This window comes from Delphinapterus leucas, chromosome 6 (genome assembly GCF_059928025.1).
Source record: "Delphinapterus leucas isolate spDelLeu-1000000601 "Yukka" chromosome 6, BTC_Dleu_Yukka2, whole genome shotgun sequence".
In the NCBI taxonomy this organism is placed as follows: Eukaryota; Metazoa; Chordata; class Mammalia; order Artiodactyla; family Monodontidae; genus Delphinapterus; species Delphinapterus leucas.
Window position 1 is genome coordinate 72283929 of NC_143134.1, and position 18025 is coordinate 72301953.

Genomic DNA, 18025 nt, shown 5'->3' on the forward strand with positions numbered 1-18025 from the left:
CAGTCAGATAGGTTACCACTGTCAAGTCCTAACTGTAGTCATTTCAATGAATTTACACTTCTACTTTATTTACTTAAAAAATAAAGTTCGTAAACAAAAGATCTACCTTTATTTTTTTGAAATCCACCGGTTTCCTAATTAATTCATAGTATTCTGGTAATTCTTTTCTTGAAGGTAACTGAATGAAGACTTCACTGAGCTGTCGCCCTGAACTGTAGGGGGGCAGGGGAGAAACGAACAAAAACATAACAGATCATGCACTACAGAGAAAAACTTGTATTTTATTTCAGAAAAATGTCAAAAAAGCAAATGACATCCCATGCATAGAAACATGGGGCTCTTCAAATCAAAGAAAATCCTACAACTGTATGGGAGATCAATGCCCCCAGTGCTAACTTCAAAATGACATTAGAATACCAGTAGATCTCCACTTCTGTCATACATATGGGAAGGCCACTGTGGACTTCTCTTTCAGAGTGAACCTCTCTTCAGTTTGATACAAATATTTAAAGTGTCCCATTCCACCAAAAATTCCATTTCTAAATGAGTAGTAATTGAGTTGGTTAAAAAAAAAAAAAACTTTATTTCCATATCCCTTTGTTTTCAAATCCACTTTATATTCAGAAAATAATGTGTTAGAATATACTCTGGAAGCTCAAATGAAAAGCTTTCGTATGTACCAGGGACTGTCTTTTCAGTCTTACTCCTCTTAGGGCATTTTTTCCACACTGTGAACTACACAAACCTTTATGATTATTTGCCAGTGGAACCCCTTCATCTTGCCTAACTTCATTTTGTGTGTATGGAGTCATTTGTGCTGAAAAGAACAAACATATTTAGCAAGTGTGGCTGTCTCCTGTTCCTAGGATCAGTGCTATACCCTCCCCGCAAATTCACGGTAGCTTTACTTGAAAGCACATGTAATAGCAACGAACGCTTCGCATTTTGTAACTTTGAGAAACAGACTATAAAGCAATGTAAGCATTTAACATCACTTAATGTTAGAAGCAGACATGGTCAAAGGAACCAGGTATTCATAATTTAGGTTCAGGACCCTAATATCTGACTCAGCCTATCCAGATCAATAACAGCTCGGGAGATACAGTACAGTCATTTTTCACAAAAAAATCTCCTTTCCCTTACGATGCCATCTCTACTTCCTTTGTGAAGGCAGAAATATTCAAAACAAAACAAAACAAAACAAAACACCCCATAAATCGCTATCAGGTAAATTTTGGAAGGTGATTCCAGGAGTGTGTGAGAATGCTAGAAGCAGCGGCAGAGGAGGAGTGACAATATGCTGTTTTAATCTATAGTCCCAGTCATATAATTAGAAAATAATCATAATGACACTTATCATAAAAAAGGCATGCGCACTAACTCAAATGGTTGCCTAGCAACCAGTGGGGAAAATGCTGAAGTGCAAAGGGGCCTGCATAAATTAACCGAAAAGCCTGTCAAAGGGATGGGCGAGTTTTTCTGTGATGCTGGGTCAGGGTTTTATTTTATTTTTTAATGCACATATGGGCCTCATGAATACTAAAACCAGGGGCCAACACAAGAGGCATAAGAAGACTGCAGTTTAATAGGAAACTGGATTTTAAGATTATCATGGCAAGAACCAAGGTGTTCTCTTACCCTCCGCCACCCCTACCCGCCCCCCCCAACCCCTTCCAGGTTGAGAAATGCATTTGTACCGCCATAAATTATACCACACAGTATATGACAAAAACTGTTTCATCTGCTATCACCTTCAGCATAGGGCCACAATCTCTGGTCTGTTTTTCTTTCTCCCATTCTGAGACTTAAATACACAAACATTTCACCGGTCTGTAAATGAATCTCTGAAAGGCCATAAGAGGAATTTATAGATATTCATTCTTCTATTTGTATCAGTGACTTCTTTATAATTAGCATTCTTTATACCCTAGCAACAGAGAGTCAGACCTCTTTGTGATTCGGGATTTAACAGCTGACCCTCAATGACATCTTCAGTGTCATTTTCTGCATTACCAACAGATGGTGTCATTTTTCTATTGACGGATTACAAGTACATCTTTGCGTTGTACACCTGTGATGGACGTACTCTTAATTTCACCTGTGCTACTGGTGAAATAAGAAAGAAGCAGTTTGCACTGAGAATGTGATAGAGCTCTTTCCAACAGGGGCAAAATGGCTGAGACAATCTTGGTCTGATGTCCTCTTCTTAGGACACAGAAATTCTAGACCCTATAAGGAGACAAGTCCACAGTTATCTGTGCTCACAAAGGAGAGAGCTGAATGTTCTGAGACTCAGGGCCAATACTGTAAAATGACATAAATTTATTCGGTTTTAAAAATAAAGGTTCCTTGGCTTAATATTCCCATCTCACTTCCTTTATTCCCCCTGCTAAGAACCAAGGGCCTGAGCTGAAGGAGGGCTTGGATGCCATGTAAGGAAGTCTTCTCGTGGTTCCGCTGGAACCATCTCCACTCACACACCTCGGTCTGGATTTCGAAGCCCTCCTTGACTCCTCCTCTCTAAACCCTGACTGTACTGCTGACTTGACTCTTCTGGTCAGAACAGCCTCTCTCCTGTGTACCCCCAGGGCCCACGGCCAATCCCCCCTTTATCACAAATTCCAAGTCTCCAGGCTTGACCCACCTCTCACTCCACGGTTAGAACGTTCTCTATCCTTTTCTCCCTTCAAATATTCCATCATCCATTCAGGATCAAGAACCCTTCCTCCAAAAAAAAGATGGAAGAAGTTTTCCTCAATATTAAACAACTCCTGGTACCTTGCTGCTCAGAACTTAATTCTATGCATGCTGGGTTTTTTTCTCTCCTCCACGGAGAACACTTTACATGCAGTCAAAACCCCTCCCCCATCTCTATCAGAGGGGACAGTTCTGATGGCGACCCTGGGCAGGAAAAGTCAGGTGGTCCTGGAAGACATCCAGCTTTTATATAACCTACAGAATGCACTGAGGTAGCAGGACCACTTGCTAATGTTGCTACGGTAACTTATTCTTTCCCTAAATTAAAGGTTAAAAAAAAAAAGGTAAATAAGAAAAAGGAAGTGAAGCAGCCTGACAGACTTTTGAATTCTTGGCATTTCTTTCTCAAACTTAAGCTGCACAAATGCTTTTTCATTATACCTTTTCAAATACTTGTTTTTCACTGCCAGGAAGTTTTTTTTTTTAAGTACAGAACAATGGACTAATTGTACAACGGTTTGCAAAAGGTGTTCCGTTTCTGTTGAAATGCTTATCCCTACCCCCAAGGTATTTTCCATTATGTCATTTTACACATTTAAGGCCTAAGTATAAATTGTTATCTCAAAGTGTACTGTTTGCCATGACAAAAGTGATACCTGTCCCCCTCCTCCAAAATGGTCTGATTTCAGATCTATTTCATACAACGATCTACCACAATGAGAAACGTGACCCTGATAAGACGTAGGGTGCTGGGGGCGAGGAGAATAACCTAAAACTACAAATATACAGGAAAACCCACTGCACTTAATAGAGTTTACAGGTGCTGGTGGGCAAACACATTTCCTCTCCACAGAGACGAAAGGGCAAAGGGACACCTGGCTATGCTGTCATGGTGTATGCGATGGAAAAGCCCTACATGCCACTATGTTAATGGTGGTTTGCAAACCCTGCATGTAGAGCTCACACACACACACACACACACACACACACGAGATCTGCTTTGCTATGCTTCATCTGGGAACCAATTTTTCTCCAATTACCTCCACAAACCGAATGGCAAGAATTTCACATCTATACTATTATGACTTTAAAATAATGACTACAGACATTATAAATATCACATAAATATCACCTCTACCTTTGATTACAGTTTAGGTAAAGCTGGAAGAGTGCATAAGACTGTAACAGTAGCTTAGAAACCTATTCCTTTAAAATGCTGGCCAGTATGTCTTTCATAATATTGGTTGAGAGTCCTTTTTTTTTTTTTGGCTGCTTTATGATTTGTCTTTTTACTTACCGAAGCTGATCTGTTGACAAGAACTCCTAATAGATACTCCTGGAAAAGTGATCTTAACTAAAGCTGACATAGGTTTTGTTTATGTTAGTTAATGAATATGAAAACGTGGTTATCTTGCCTCCTTAAGGAAATGACGTCATGATTTAGAATACCCATTTGTAGTTGGAAACGTTTTACAGAAAACGATTACAGTCCTAAAGGAATCAAACATAGGAAATCATTTTGGGAAAAAACCCCATAAAAATTGGGTCAGCATTGGAGGGCAGTAGGTGAATACGTGTCTCTTTTTCAGGGTCAGATTCCTATAGGGCTTAAAAAATACCATTTCAAAATGCACTTAGACCTGAGTAGCACCCTGCATATCTAGAAAGCCCCCAGAAACCTGAGCCAGTCACAGAATAGGTGTCAGAGTACCCGCACTCTGCATTCTCTACTGAGGTCTCTCACCTGAGTCTTACTGAGTATTGACTGACAATACTGATGACTCCTAACAAGCTTGGAAATCCGACTTCGCAACTTCTTGAAGCATATAGGATGTAACAGCAAAAACAGAATGGGATGTGGGTTGACTTGCTTTTGATATGGGATGGATAGCTGTAAAAATCACCCCAAGGGTTGTGTTAAGGACTAGGTATCTAATGTGCCTGAGTTACCAACCAAAATGAGGTTACATCAGGTTTATGCAAGGTAAATGCCCCCATGTTAGGAGGCTTAAATGGCTTGCTCAGCTCAATAAGAAAAGGAGCAAGGCTTTAACAACAGTCTTCAATGTAATCACACTCTGATGTACGGTTTTGCTGCTGGTAATCTACTCTAGGCTGGAATATGGATAAAGATATATATATATATTGTTTTATATGTACATGTAAAGATGTTCATCACAGCATTATTTAAAATAATTTAAGGCAGCCAAAATGTTAAACAATCGGGGGAAGAAAACAAGTAATGGAAGGCTAGAATCTAAAATTATGTATTTTTAAAGTAGGTGCCTTAAAGAACAGAAAAAAATGCTCATTATGACATTCAATGGGAAAAAAAAACACAAAAATGACAGGACATCAAATTGTAAATGCAATACACATTCAGCTAGGTTTTTAAAAGGGCATGAACTAAGGACCAGAAGGAGAAATGCCAGAGCATAAATAAACATTAATAATAAGGTACTCTTGTTCAACAAAATGAAGGTTTACAATCTAATGTAATTTGGAACCATACTGTCATCCATAAATAAAGTAGTCCTCAAACACTTTTATGGGTTGCCTTCTTTGAAAACATGCTATAAGTCAAAAATCTAATTTGATTTTTCCCAGAAAAATGTCATCCGAGGGGCACGTGACCGACCTTTATTTACATCACCATAAACAGCACAGTTCCTCAACTGGCACCTCTGAACTCTCCCACAGAAGGCCAAATAAATAGAGTAATAGAACAATAATTCCACAAATTTTTTATTTACTATATTACAACCAACAGAATCTACTGTATGAAGTCCCTATTTATTCCTTCAGAATTCTCTCGTTGAACTTATGACTGCAAGTCAGAGGTGATCACCTGGACAGGAGATTCAGAGAGTACTGTTTATTTACTCGTTTATTTAGACAAGCATTTTGAGGAGACGACTGCGAAGACTTATCGTCTGTCACCTGACTTTTTAGAAATATTGACTCGGGACACCTAGATTCTTCTCCTCTTTTTCTCACTCGACACTTCATCATAGCAGGTAGAGGTACAGAATCCTAACTGTCCACCTGTCTCAGTGTGATAGACACACTGGTCACGCTGTTTCATCAGCTTTTGTCGCCTCATCTTGGAGACCCGGAAGTGACTCAGAGGATGCCTTCCTTTCAAAAGGTAAGGACACACCTTCCCTTCCACTGAAGGTTCTGTCCTTTGGTCTTTCCCCGGGTCTCTAACTTCGTAATGTTAAAAAAAGGCTTCGGAACTTTTGGCTGAATTGTGATCAAACTCAAAACCACAAAGCTTTTGCAGGCAAACAAAATCAAATGCCTCTCCACGTGAGCTGCAGATCCCCAATGTCACTTTGTCAAAGGGGTGCGTGTGTCGTAGCAGGCACCCTGAGTGCTGCATTTTCCTAAAATGGCCGTTTTAGGCAATTCTTCAGGAAGACATATGAGGTGCGACTCTAAAGGAGCAAGGCAGATATCTTCCCCATGAATACACAAGAACACTTATGCCCAAATAACTGCCCTCTTTCGGAGCAATCCGTTTCTAACTCAAAAGACAGAGAGTGCTTATGAAGACAGTTTATCAGCCCCGTAAGAAAGTCAGTTTTGCTGTTTCCAGCTGGGACTCCTCTCATAAATGAGAGGTCATTTATGTTGGTTGTCCTGAAGCTCGGAGAGGCAGAGACCCTGGGCTCCTGGGCCAGGCTGATGCTGGAAGCCTCGAGGAGGCTTTCTGTGCCTCAGAAAGCAGATGGACCACGTTTATCTGTGGGCTGCCCACCTGCTGTACGTGGGTACAATTGGCTGAGCGTCATTTTAAGTGTCAAGTCACTAGGAGTCAAAGCAGCTTATTCCAGGACACATCTGAAAGTATCAATACTTTTAAGAAGGACAAAATAAAGTTCTAGAATCCGCATTTCCCTGAGCTGATTCTCTCTGGACTAAGTGCAACTTCTGAGCTCTAAGTCAGCATTTCCCAATATGTGCTCCATGAAACATGAGCTTAATGGATTATTAATAGTGTTCCCTGAAAAGGGGGCTTCACTGGTCAAATGAGTTTGGGGAATGCTGGGTTAGACAAAGTTCAGCAGGCTACTTTACACAAAACTTCCCAGAGCCTCTAACCACGCTGGGAATTCTCCAAGAAGCTCCAGGACTAGAGTTTGAGGACTATACTCCGGGGAAGCGTCACCCTGGACATCAATTGAAGTTCTGACTTCCCCACGCTGCTAGTACACAAGACAGACTGCCAACCCTGTGGCTGAGCCCTAAGTATCCAAACAGAAAAAAACGAAGAAAGGCTCTTCACCTAGAACTAAGATTCTCTAAGTGTATCCACTTGGTCACACTTGTATTTCATGGCAATTTCTCTGTAATCTAATTAAATGCAAAGGGGCTTGAGCCTGACATCCGGTCACAGCCTCCCTCCCGCACTTAAAGAAATGCCGAATGTCTGGTGCCGATGTTGCTAAAACTAAATTTTGACTATAACAGCTTCTTAGCCGGTCCTGAAGGGACAGTCAATACTAACAACATAATCACGACGCTAAGGGCTGTTAATAGCCATGGAGGGAATTTAGATTTCCTGGGATGGAGTATGTAGGGCTGGGTACCATGTGCCACCTTTCTTTTCAGCCATATTTCTGTAAATGTAAATTTCACTTACCACTCAGGACACAGAACCAGAAGTTATCCTTAAAAAGTTCTCCTCCACCTCTCACATCTGGTCTGCCCTAAGTCCTGTCAATCATACCTCTCTCTGAGTACTTTGCTCTCTTGCCTTCACCCCCATCGCCATGTCCAATGCTATGCCCCTCTTCCCTTGCACCTGAGGACCCAGTCATACTGAGAGACGTGTGGTCTCTAGAAGGGGTCCTGCTTTTCCATACCTCCTCCCTGGCCACCTACACACATGGGTCTCAGCACCTTGGCTGCCTCCGCCCACCCCCTCACCTCCATCTGCTTGGGGGATTTCTACTCCTCCCACAAGCCACCGGCTGACTCTGCTTTCCCCCTTCCTACCCTCCCACCTGGCGTGTACACTTGATTCATACCGTAGATGTGCGTTATTCCTTTATATAACTCTTTCCAACTATGCTTTAAGGGGTTCCATTTTACTCATTTCCCCCCCCCCATTCTCAATACTTACACAGAGACTGACACATAGAACATGCTCAGTGCTTTTGAACACATGGAGGGATTTTTTTTTTAAAGAATGTTTAAAAATTAATCATAAGGCAAGCTCTGAACAACATGTCTTAAACTCGGGTTTCTGGGGAGGAGAAGCATATGTGACAGTACGGGACCAGACAGACTCCGCAGAGTCCTGAGGAGGCAAACATCAAGCCCCTTCTATGCCTCTGGAAATTGCAGTTTAAATGTGTCTTCAGTAAGAGGATTTATCTGGATCCTAACTACATATGGTCATATCGTCTCCTCAGAAAGCCGAGGCATGACACTGGGGGCTCTTAATACCCTTTAACGTTATTAATCCACTTTTCATGGTCACATGATTATTTTGATGGAAGAGGGGATGTGGGGTGAAGGAGCCTAGGCCTGTCCTTGTGCACTGCGCTGGGCGTTTAGCCTATATCATGCCTTTTAGAGACCATAAAGCCTCCTTCCCACGTGGTTGAGTTGGAAAGATTTACCCTGGTAGTTCATTATTTCAAGCCCCCAAAAGTCAAGCGTTTCTTGTTTCAGTTCCGAAACTCGAATCCAGACTGAGTTCTTTCTCGTGATGGCAAAAACAGAACACCATTCTTGATGCCTCTTAGTACACAGTATAGTTTGTGTGTCTGGCTTCCAGGATTGCTCACTGTTTACAATAAGAAATACCCAAAACTGACAATCTTGCCCACCAGTTTCACCTCCGCACAGATATGGATGGGTACAAATCACCCCACGTTTAATCTCCCTATGTAAAAGGGAAGGCCACAACTAGTGATGGTATTTATTCTGAAATACAGGACACAGCTTCAATTCTTTTGCCTCCTGGCCCTAGATTGGATCCTATACCAGGGGGGGAAAGAAGTGCCATAAAGGACGTCATCGAGTCAGTTGACAAAAGTGGAATATGGATGGCAAAGTACTGGATCGATATTTTTTTTAAAGTACCGGCTGACCCAAAGGGGGAAAGAAATGTTACTTTCAGTATACTAATGACAACTCCTAACCCTGGCGAATCACGCACATCCCTCTTTCTGCCTCAACTGTCATCATCTCAGTGTTGCAAAATCTCTAGGAAAAAAACACTTCTGCTTCCCACTTGACAGAAGCAGAGGCACACAAAGGTTAAACAAGCTGCCCGAGGATGCTTAAGCCCGCACAGGACAGGTAAGCCCAGAAGTCACGCCTTGAGCCCCACCTGGTGCGCAGACCCTCCGCACACGTGACTGACTCCACAACCTCAGACAGGGCAGGCACGCGCATGCGGCACCCCAGGTGCTTCTCAGTAAGCTTCAAAACCAAGACAGCATGGAGTTAAGAGGCCCGTGGGACGTAAGACAGAAGCTGCGCTGGAAGCGGTGGGGGAAAGCAACAGAAACCCATGGCCGAGTGATGCTGGGGGACCGTCCCGCTCAGTGGCGGCTCCTGATGCCTTTGTAAGGAGTGCAGTTACAGGATGGACACGCCCAAATTACAACACAGCACAAAAACTTCAAAAGCCACGACAGGTGTTTGAGAATATCTGTGCCTCCACCTCCCACTCCAAGGAGGGGTGGTCAGGAGGCCACCGGAGAAATTTGCTTCCAAAGGCCGAGTCTTTAGGAAATCAGTCTGTTTGGTGGACCAAGGGATACCTGTATTTAGAGACCCGGGAATACAAGACAGATCCTGACCTGTTTCCTTCTATTTCCAACTGAGAATTACTGGGCACCTTCTCCACGTTACACCTGTGGTAGAGTAGAAAGAACACTAGAGTCAGAAGACCTGGGTCCTCGTCCCAGCCCGGCTCCTTCCTCTTAGGCTGGTGACCTCGGGTAATTCATCTCACGCTCCAAGCTTCAGTCTCCTCACCTACCTGCCTTGCCAACCTCGGGGGACTGTTGGGAAGATTACTGGGGACGTTTCCTGCTTCTCCCGGACGCGTAAATACCTGTTACTCTGGTCTCATTTCCCTCCACACGTTTCCATCCGTCGTTCTAGAAGCAGTGGAGGAAAGGCAGCGTTTGCTTGGCGGGGGTAAGGGGGTGACCTTAGCAGTGTAGTAGCTTCGGCCTATCCGAGTCTAGCTCCTCACTTGTAAAATGGGGATAATACCTCAGAAAATGGTTGTGAACCCTAAACGGGATACTGTACTTTATTACAGCAGCCAGCACACAGAGGGTGCACCGAACCACAGCCTAAATTGGTTTCTGAACACCATCTAGGTAGTCAGCTCTCCTTCCCAGACCTCCATTCTTTTCCAACAGATCACCAAGTTAATGATCTTCAACTGGAAATGACAACCACCACGTGAGGTCTCTGGCCCTTCCTTCTCCAGGCCTCTAGGGAAGCCCCTTCCATTGAGGATTTTGCAACTGCACCACTGGCGTTCCTTCGTGTGGTGGCAGAGAAGTGGCTGAGAGGGGTGTCGCGCCCTGGGAAACCCCTCCATCCTCTCTAGATCTTACTCCAGGCAAAGACGGTGCCGTTGGCATACACAGCCCACGTCTGGCCACTTACACATCCCTCCTCAGAGACCTCACCCACTGTGCCCTGGGAGAGCAGGAGACACTACAGAAGGTGCAGAGCATAAATTCGGGAGTGGCGAGGCGAAAAGTACAGGCGATATTGGGAAAGCAGAGAATCGGGTGGAGTGTCTGACATACAAGGGAGAGTTGCACGTTGGAAGATGAAGTTGGGAAGGTCCTAGGGCCAGGCTGTGGAAGGCTATCTTTCCCACGGTGAGAAGTCTGGTCACTATCGGGTAGGCAATGAGAAGCTACTGAAAGTGGTTAAGTAACCACTGACGAGAGGGGATCCATGAATCAGAGGCAGGAGGAGAAGCAGGCAGCATGCAGCCGTCCAGGCACGGCCAGCGACGATGGTAAAGGACCTGAGGCAGACGGTGGGTGAGGACACAGAAGTGGTGGGGGGCCTGGGAGAAATGCTGAGGAAACTCTGTATGTAAGGGCGTGTTAGGAATAAGGCACAGAATTGGGACCACTTTTCTCCCAACACACTGGGGACCCTGAGTTGATGATGGGTGTTAACCAAGGGGATACCGAAGCTGAAATAGACCGTGTTGTCTCAGAATGTGTAGTCGTGAAGAGCATTCTGTAGACATGTTACAGGACATACTGCAAATACTTTGGAGAGAGAGGTGGGCATGGTTCTATGATCTGGCACTAACGGAGATTACACCTCATCGGGGAAGGAAGGCTCTGATCAAAGGAAATTCCAACAGAATGCTTTCGAACGATTCTGATAAGGAGTATGTGGGGACAGACCTACACGGGTCAGCAATCTGACTGAAAAAGAAGTACAAACACAACAAAAAAGCATATTAAATGATGGTATGGATTTGGCTTTCAAAATGTATGTTACTACAAATCAATTTTAAAGAGACAGTGTGGACACTGGTGTGATTACTCCACCTTGGATGGAAGACTCGGGATGATGATAACTGAGGGAAAGCCTTCGACATCACAAATACCTGAACACGCTTCAGATAAAGCACTTTGGGGAGATAATATTGGAAAAAGAAAAGGCCAACTTTTTAAAGTAAGAGCCCATCCCTTCTGGAATATGGGTTGACGATATGTGGGCCTTTAAGACAGTAGCTCAGCCTTACTCTAAACGAGGGAAATGCTACAAATGACTTTCCATCTGTATATAGGAATTCGTGTACAGGAATTAAACAAGTACACTTAGTCCTTAGGTTTGCAGTATTCCCAAGTCCTTAGAAAGGTACTATAATGTAACGGGGTAAAACGCCGGCTCTCTTTTCCCCGGTAAATGCAGTGATAGTGATATATATAAATATATATATCATATATATATATATATCATATATATATCATATATATAAATATATCATATATATATCATATACATATATATATTTTCCCCCCCAAAAGAGACCATAGACTCAAGATAATATTATTATATTCTTATTTAAGGGGCTCACGTGACCCCACCTTCCCTGAATCTCCCAGGCCACCTGCCTGTTCAGTACTATCCGGGCTATCTCCTCTACCACATGGCGAGCTAGTGGAGGTAAGTACCGTGAGTCTTTTTTTACCCTCTGGCCCTCAGGGCTGGAAAGAAGGGGGGAATAATACAATTAATATTTCCAGGATCAGTGAATGATTTTCTACAATGTGGGGAGAGCTAAGATTCAGAAGAAGCTGAGGCCTTCCACCATTCCTAGGGAAGTCATCAGTGTTTCTTAAAATGAGGGGCAAGAAGAAGACAGTCTAGCCTCCGGGAAGAGAGCAGAGGCTGAAGGGCATCAGGTATCAGGGAGGAAGGAGCCGTTTGGCCACGCCTGGCTGCCCCACTGTGTGCCAGGGTCAGGCAGCGCCTCCCCGCCGCTTCCCTTGTCCATCCTCAGAGCTGCACCTGAAGTCCAGACCCTCTGCAGACAGCGAGGCCCATCCTCGCAGTACACTCCTCCTGGTCAGAGCGGGAGGAGGTGATGATAACCTCCTCATATTCTGTTTCCAGACTCTTTGGGAACATGAACGACGCTCAGATTTGAAAAGCAAGGCATAATAAATGTTGAACAAAAGCTACTGATAGGAGAGTTGATAGAGCATATCAGGAAGCTTCAGATGAGTTCAAGTGTCCAGTTGCAAACTAATTACATCCTGAAAGAGTGTGTCAATTGCTTTTGCTAATGATGTTTAAGAAATCACAGGGACTAGAAATGGAATCAGAAGACTAAGTGTCCAATTTCAAAAGGAGAAGGGAAACTCGAGGCGGCTGTGCTTGATGTGGACCCTTGGTCAAAATTTAGAGGAAATTATTCAGATGCCACAGGGCTACAGAGAGAAGATAAATGACATCGTTAAGTACCGGTAGGGGGTCCCTTAGAAAAAGCCATGGCAAGCTAACCTCATTTCATCCTTTCCACAGGGTTTCTAGGTTGATGGACTGGAGAGGCCACAAACACGGTATATCTTGGTTTTAGCTTTTTTTGATAACCTTGAGAAAGGATAGATGAATGTGGGTGACATGACAGCATGGTCATGTGAGTTCACAGACGGTTCATCAACTTTAAAGATTACCGATTAATAGATTCACGTCAACCTTAAGTGATTTTCAGGGGCATGTCAGAGAAGACCTGTCCTTTGCCCTTTAGAAGTTTCTTCGCAATAGCTTATAGCAAATCTTCAGATGACAACAACTTAGGAAAACAAGTAAACGTGGTTTTGTTTTGCTTTTTAAAAAAAGGCATAAAATAATCAGTGTTACATCAATAGGCTAGAATGGTGGTACAAAAATCAGTAAGATGAAACTATATAGGAATAAGTCGATACAGGATAAAAAAAAAATCAGAGGTTTAGCTGAAAGGCTAACCTTGGCAGCATTCACGTGAGATAAGAACTGTGTGTATGTTTTGCGGGAGAGGGAGTTTTTCAAGAAGTCGTGTTTTCAACGTGAGTTAACTCTGAATCAAGGTTGGTGAAAAAAGTTAACACGCTCCTGAGTTATGTTAACAGAGTTTTGGTGTCCAGAATAAGAAGGCTAGCCATCCTGCAATTAGCCGCCATCGGAATACCTCTGGAGTTCTGGGTGCTATGTTTTCCATGGGACACTAAGAAAGTAAAATGTGTCTAAGGGCGGGGTGGAGTTGGGGGGTACTGGGATGGCTGGAAGTCCAGGCATCACTCAGATAGCAAAGTGAGGTGTTACAACCCGAAGGAGAATGTCCTAAGGCAGATACGTTTATGAATATTTTAAAGGACATTTCTCGGAATGAGAACAGATTGACGCTCTGAAGTTCCAAGCAGAACAAAAGCTAGAAGTCAGAGGGCTGAGTCTGTTTTCATATAGGAAATGCCTGTCGTGTTTAGAGCTGTCCTTTGGTGTCGCAAACGGCTTCCTGACACAGTGAGCTAACGCTGGGCATGTCCGCACAAGGTTAGATGATGGTCTGCTAGAGGCGATGCAGGGGGACACATCTGGGAAACTGGACCAGGTAGAGCTAAAACCCCTTCAAACACTAAGAATCCCTCTAGGAATCTCCCTCCTTATCCAAGGAACTGTAAGCCATGTCTCTAGACTTGGAATAGCTCCACCAAACCCAGACCCTGCTTTTTCACCATCACCATCTCTTCACAGGGGCAATTTTAAAGGGTACAGATGCAAATTAGGATGGATCCCTTTTCCAAGAGAAAAAAGATCTTAGGTTAAATATTATATAAAGGGAGAATATAATTTTAAAAGCCTTCTACATAACCATGCTTATTAACAAATCAAAACAAAGCCTTCCAATAATACTTCATATCAAGTTTTCTATTTGGAGAAATAAAATGGTGGGAACGGTAACAAGAGATCAGTGCTACCTCTAGTAGAGATTACCGCAGAAAAATTTTACATTTGTGAATCACACAGAATTATTGGCTCTCGGAGGGGAGAGGGGGTCACATTTTTAAAAAGCATCCCGCTAAAAAAAATTAGGACTGGCACTGAAAACAAAGGCAATAAATAGACACAAATTATCCTAGTTCTTTTTAAACAATAAAAATACATCTGTCCCAGAATCATGCAAGAAGTTTGAAAAAAAAAAACTGTCTCATAAGAGCTAATTAATTCTTATGTATCAGTTAAATATAGATGGCAGTTCTTATTTAATACGCTGCTAATGTACATGACTGTCAGAGCTGTAACATTTGACTGAGGTGATGGGAAGGAGGTTAGTCCAGGTGGTACTTCTTTCACAGGTAGGTTGAGTTACTATATTAGTCACTGACTTTACTGGTGCAAAAATCTCAACACATGGCGAAGTACATTTCTCAGCAGCATTTTCTAAAACCAACCAAAAATATGATGTATCTAATTAAGGCCCTCCTAATTTGAGTACCTCCTACTTGAGCACCAAATTTGGTAAGAGACATAAAAAACACAAACTGAGTAAGTGCTTTTTTTTCTAGAGGATCACTAACACGAAATATACATGAAACATGTAGCAGTGGAGAATTTAGAACATACTTCCCAGAAGTACCTAAACGTGGGCAGTAATAGAATGGGGGGCCTTACCAGGGTACTTTCAGGAAAAGTAAAACAAATAAATAAAACCAGAGAAAGGGGGAAAACAAACAAATGATTCAGTGTCTGCAGGTTGAAATATTTAAATAGCCTCTCCCTATAGTACAAGCAAAGACATGCTCAGTCATCATTCCCAGTGAAGCTATGTTTTCTGGTTTTGGAAATAACAATATGAAAGCCGTACGAGCAAGGACATTTTCTTTATAGTGCTCAGAGCTCCATTCACCTACCTGATTTGCTATAAATCGTCTGAAAGGCTGATTATTAATAATTAAACTGTTCAAAGAGCTATATTAACTCATCAAATCTTCCTAATGCCTCTAGAGGCAGGTACAGTAATCATTCCATTTTGTGGACTAGGAAACTGAGGACCAGGGAGGTTAAGTAAATTGCCCAGCTGCTCCACAGGTAGCAAATGGTAGAGACAGGATTCAAATGCAGGTAGTTCAACCAAGACAAGAGCTTAAACTACTGCGCTATGCTTAGCTGAGGTTAAAGAGACCTAACATCATACTAGTCTGTATTTGGGGGTGGGTTCTGGAGAAGTCATCAGCCCATAGCCCTGTGCGTCAGGAAATCACAAACCTGAAAGGCTACGGAGCCAGCAGGTGATATAAAGGAGTGAAGTGGGCCAGGTGCGAAAAACACGATGATAAATGGCAACTGACACTCCATACTGGAGGGACGATAGTGAGCGACGGCGATGGTGGCCGCCTAGAGCAGACAGTCTGCAACGGGTTGGGGTGTGGGTTCCACTCCTACTGTTACCTTAGGGAAGGCTAGGTAGAGTGCTGCCAGATTTTTAGGTTTTTCCAAAAATGGGGGGAGGGGGGAAACCCTGACGTTTTTATAAGAACTCTCTCCAGCTTTATGTGTTTGCTTAAAAGAAAAAAAAAAGAGAAACATGAAATAAAACCATCTGTTGGCAGTACGTGGTCCACTGGCTGGTGACTCCTTTTACACCATTAAAGGAGGAGACAGCCATCACCTGGCATAAAAGGCCTGGCTTTCAAACCTCCAAGGACTTTCTTGGCTCTTCTCAGTGTTACAGCAGGCCTAGGCTCACTCAGCAGGTAATGAACACAATGCCTGTTAGATATCAAGGCACACCTGGTCCAAGCCACAGGCATTTTCACTCTCCTGGGACAAAGGCAAAAAGTTAGAGGTATGTGCAGAGTGATACTCTCTGCTTATTTTTCTCTACACCAGGCGCTGATAAAATAAGGTGTAACTGTCCAACCTGGCTTCCTGGAAACTACTCCTGCTTCCAGCCAATCTACCAGTACAGCTGGGGAGGAACAGAAACTTGACAGAGAGAATTACTGACTCCGGGTTTACAAGGAAGTTGGCATGTTCATCTGGGCAAAGAATGATCTCGTGGCCAAATTTTCCTTCCTAGATTACTGTCATTCCCCTGTGTCAGTGAACAGCTTATCCAAACCTAATGTAATGGGGCTGCCCTTTGTGGCCATTTTAGAATGCTCAAAGGGAATGACTTTAAAAAAAAAAAAAAAAAAAAGGAAAATAATAGTGAAAATAGTAAGCAGGGAACCTGAGAGACCTGGTAGGCAGAGAGGAGCAAGAAATTCTGACCCTTCCACACGCATCTGCTCCTATGTCCCTTTCACCATTTCGGAAAAGTCTTTATGTTTTCTCTAAGGAGCTGTCAGTAAAACCCCACTGAAAGTTTCTTGCTTTTTATACTACTTAATCTTCACGATGAGGTTTTCTTCCTCGGATGAAGACATGCAACTAAAATTACCACGAAGAACTAAAAGCACAACTTATTTGTAGTAAACAATTCCAGTTATATAGAGCAACACCAGTGAATGTCAAGAATTTTTGGTAACGAAAAGTTGATTCATGCCACTATGTAACTTAGAGGAAAAAAAATTTCAATTTTTCAACTGAAGTGAGATGTCATCTTCCTATTAAAACCGCATCACAGGATTACTGAGTAGAAATCAAATCAACCAACCAAAATGTAGCCTAACTAGTTTATCGACTATATAGGGCTGCCTGACACCCAAGAACATCTTTACTTTGGTTTTCAAATATTGTTTATTGTTTAAAAGTGGCCTGGGGATAGTGTCCAGTACAGGTTTCTCAAGGTTCACATTCAAAAGTTCCATGAAAAAGAGGGAAATTTGCTGAAAAACCATCCTGTCTAGGTAGGGTTATGAGAAAAGAGGGAGATGGCTCAAACAAGTGCTCAGAAATTCAAGTGTCTTGGAAGGAAAGAAGGAAAGGTATTTTTGATGGAAGCTTCGGTTTGGCTTAAAACAAAGTCCTAGCATGAACATTTACCTTAAATATGTGATAGGACTCTTTTTCTCCTCTAACACCTCAATCCAAAGGTATAATTTCACTCTCTTTCCAATGCTTCCACATCAGTGATGGTATTTTGGAAATCCTTAAAGAACCCTTCTCCAGCTTAGGTTTTTTTTTTCTTCCATTTGGTCATCTAAACTCCTCTTTCCAAATACCTTAAATAACACCTGGTAAACTATTACACAAAATATCAAGAGCAGCCTCTCTGAATAGAGTACAAGTTTACTGATACCTCTGGAGCAAAAACCATCAAACAGGAGGTAGAAAGGGCCTAGAACCCAGCATACACCTTAATAAATCTTGCTCTGCAGGCAGCGTTACCTGTGGTCTTGATGAAGATGATGGAGGTGAAGGAACGAAACGCTCACCTGTCTTTGTAGTTTATCACAGTATCGATGATAGCGTTCATCTGCTTTGTCAGTTTAGGGGGATTTGGTGACAGTTTCTCAGCCGGAGGGCGACCTCTCCTCTTCTTGGCCTTTTCCATATCTTCTTTTGCAGGATCTTTATCCACATTTCTTCGTCTTTTTCGCTTCTTAAGCCGTACTTCCTCTTCCATTTCTTCCAAATTGCCGTCTTCAATGGCCTGTTAATAGGGAACGAAGGAGAAAAATTCAAGACGAGAGAATACCGAAAAGAAAACAATTTACATAAGTCGAATAAAATGAAACTAACAACAGAAAAAAAAAAAAAAGTAAAAGTTAACAGTAATCAGTGAAGTAAGAAGAAAAAACAGAAGACCACCATATTGGATAAATGCATCTTTAACCCAAGTCTGTTTCATGAGCAAAATAGGCGAAGGCCCGAAACACTA

General features: G+C 42.7%; 1 protein-coding gene across 8 annotated transcripts in view; it reads right to left on the reverse strand.

Moving 5' to 3' along the window:
• SMARCA2 (SWI/SNF related BAF chromatin remodeling complex subunit ATPase 2) overlaps window positions 1-18025 on the reverse strand; it is a 172089-nt gene that overhangs the window by 15529 nt on the left and 138535 nt on the right. For 6 of the 8 annotated variants that reach the window (XM_022573582.3, XM_089913258.1, XM_022573583.2 and 3 more), the window contains 3 exons: window positions 17580-17797; window positions 9522-9575; window positions 107-212 (listed from right to left, as the gene is read on the reverse strand). In XM_022573582.3, the coding sequence (XP_022429290.1) occupies window positions 107-212; window positions 9522-9575; window positions 17580-17797 (378 nt within the window). The remainder of the gene's footprint in view (window positions 1-106; window positions 213-9521; window positions 9576-17579; window positions 17798-18025) is intronic. The other 2 variants (XM_022573584.3, XM_022573586.3) reach the window with 1 other exon arrangement.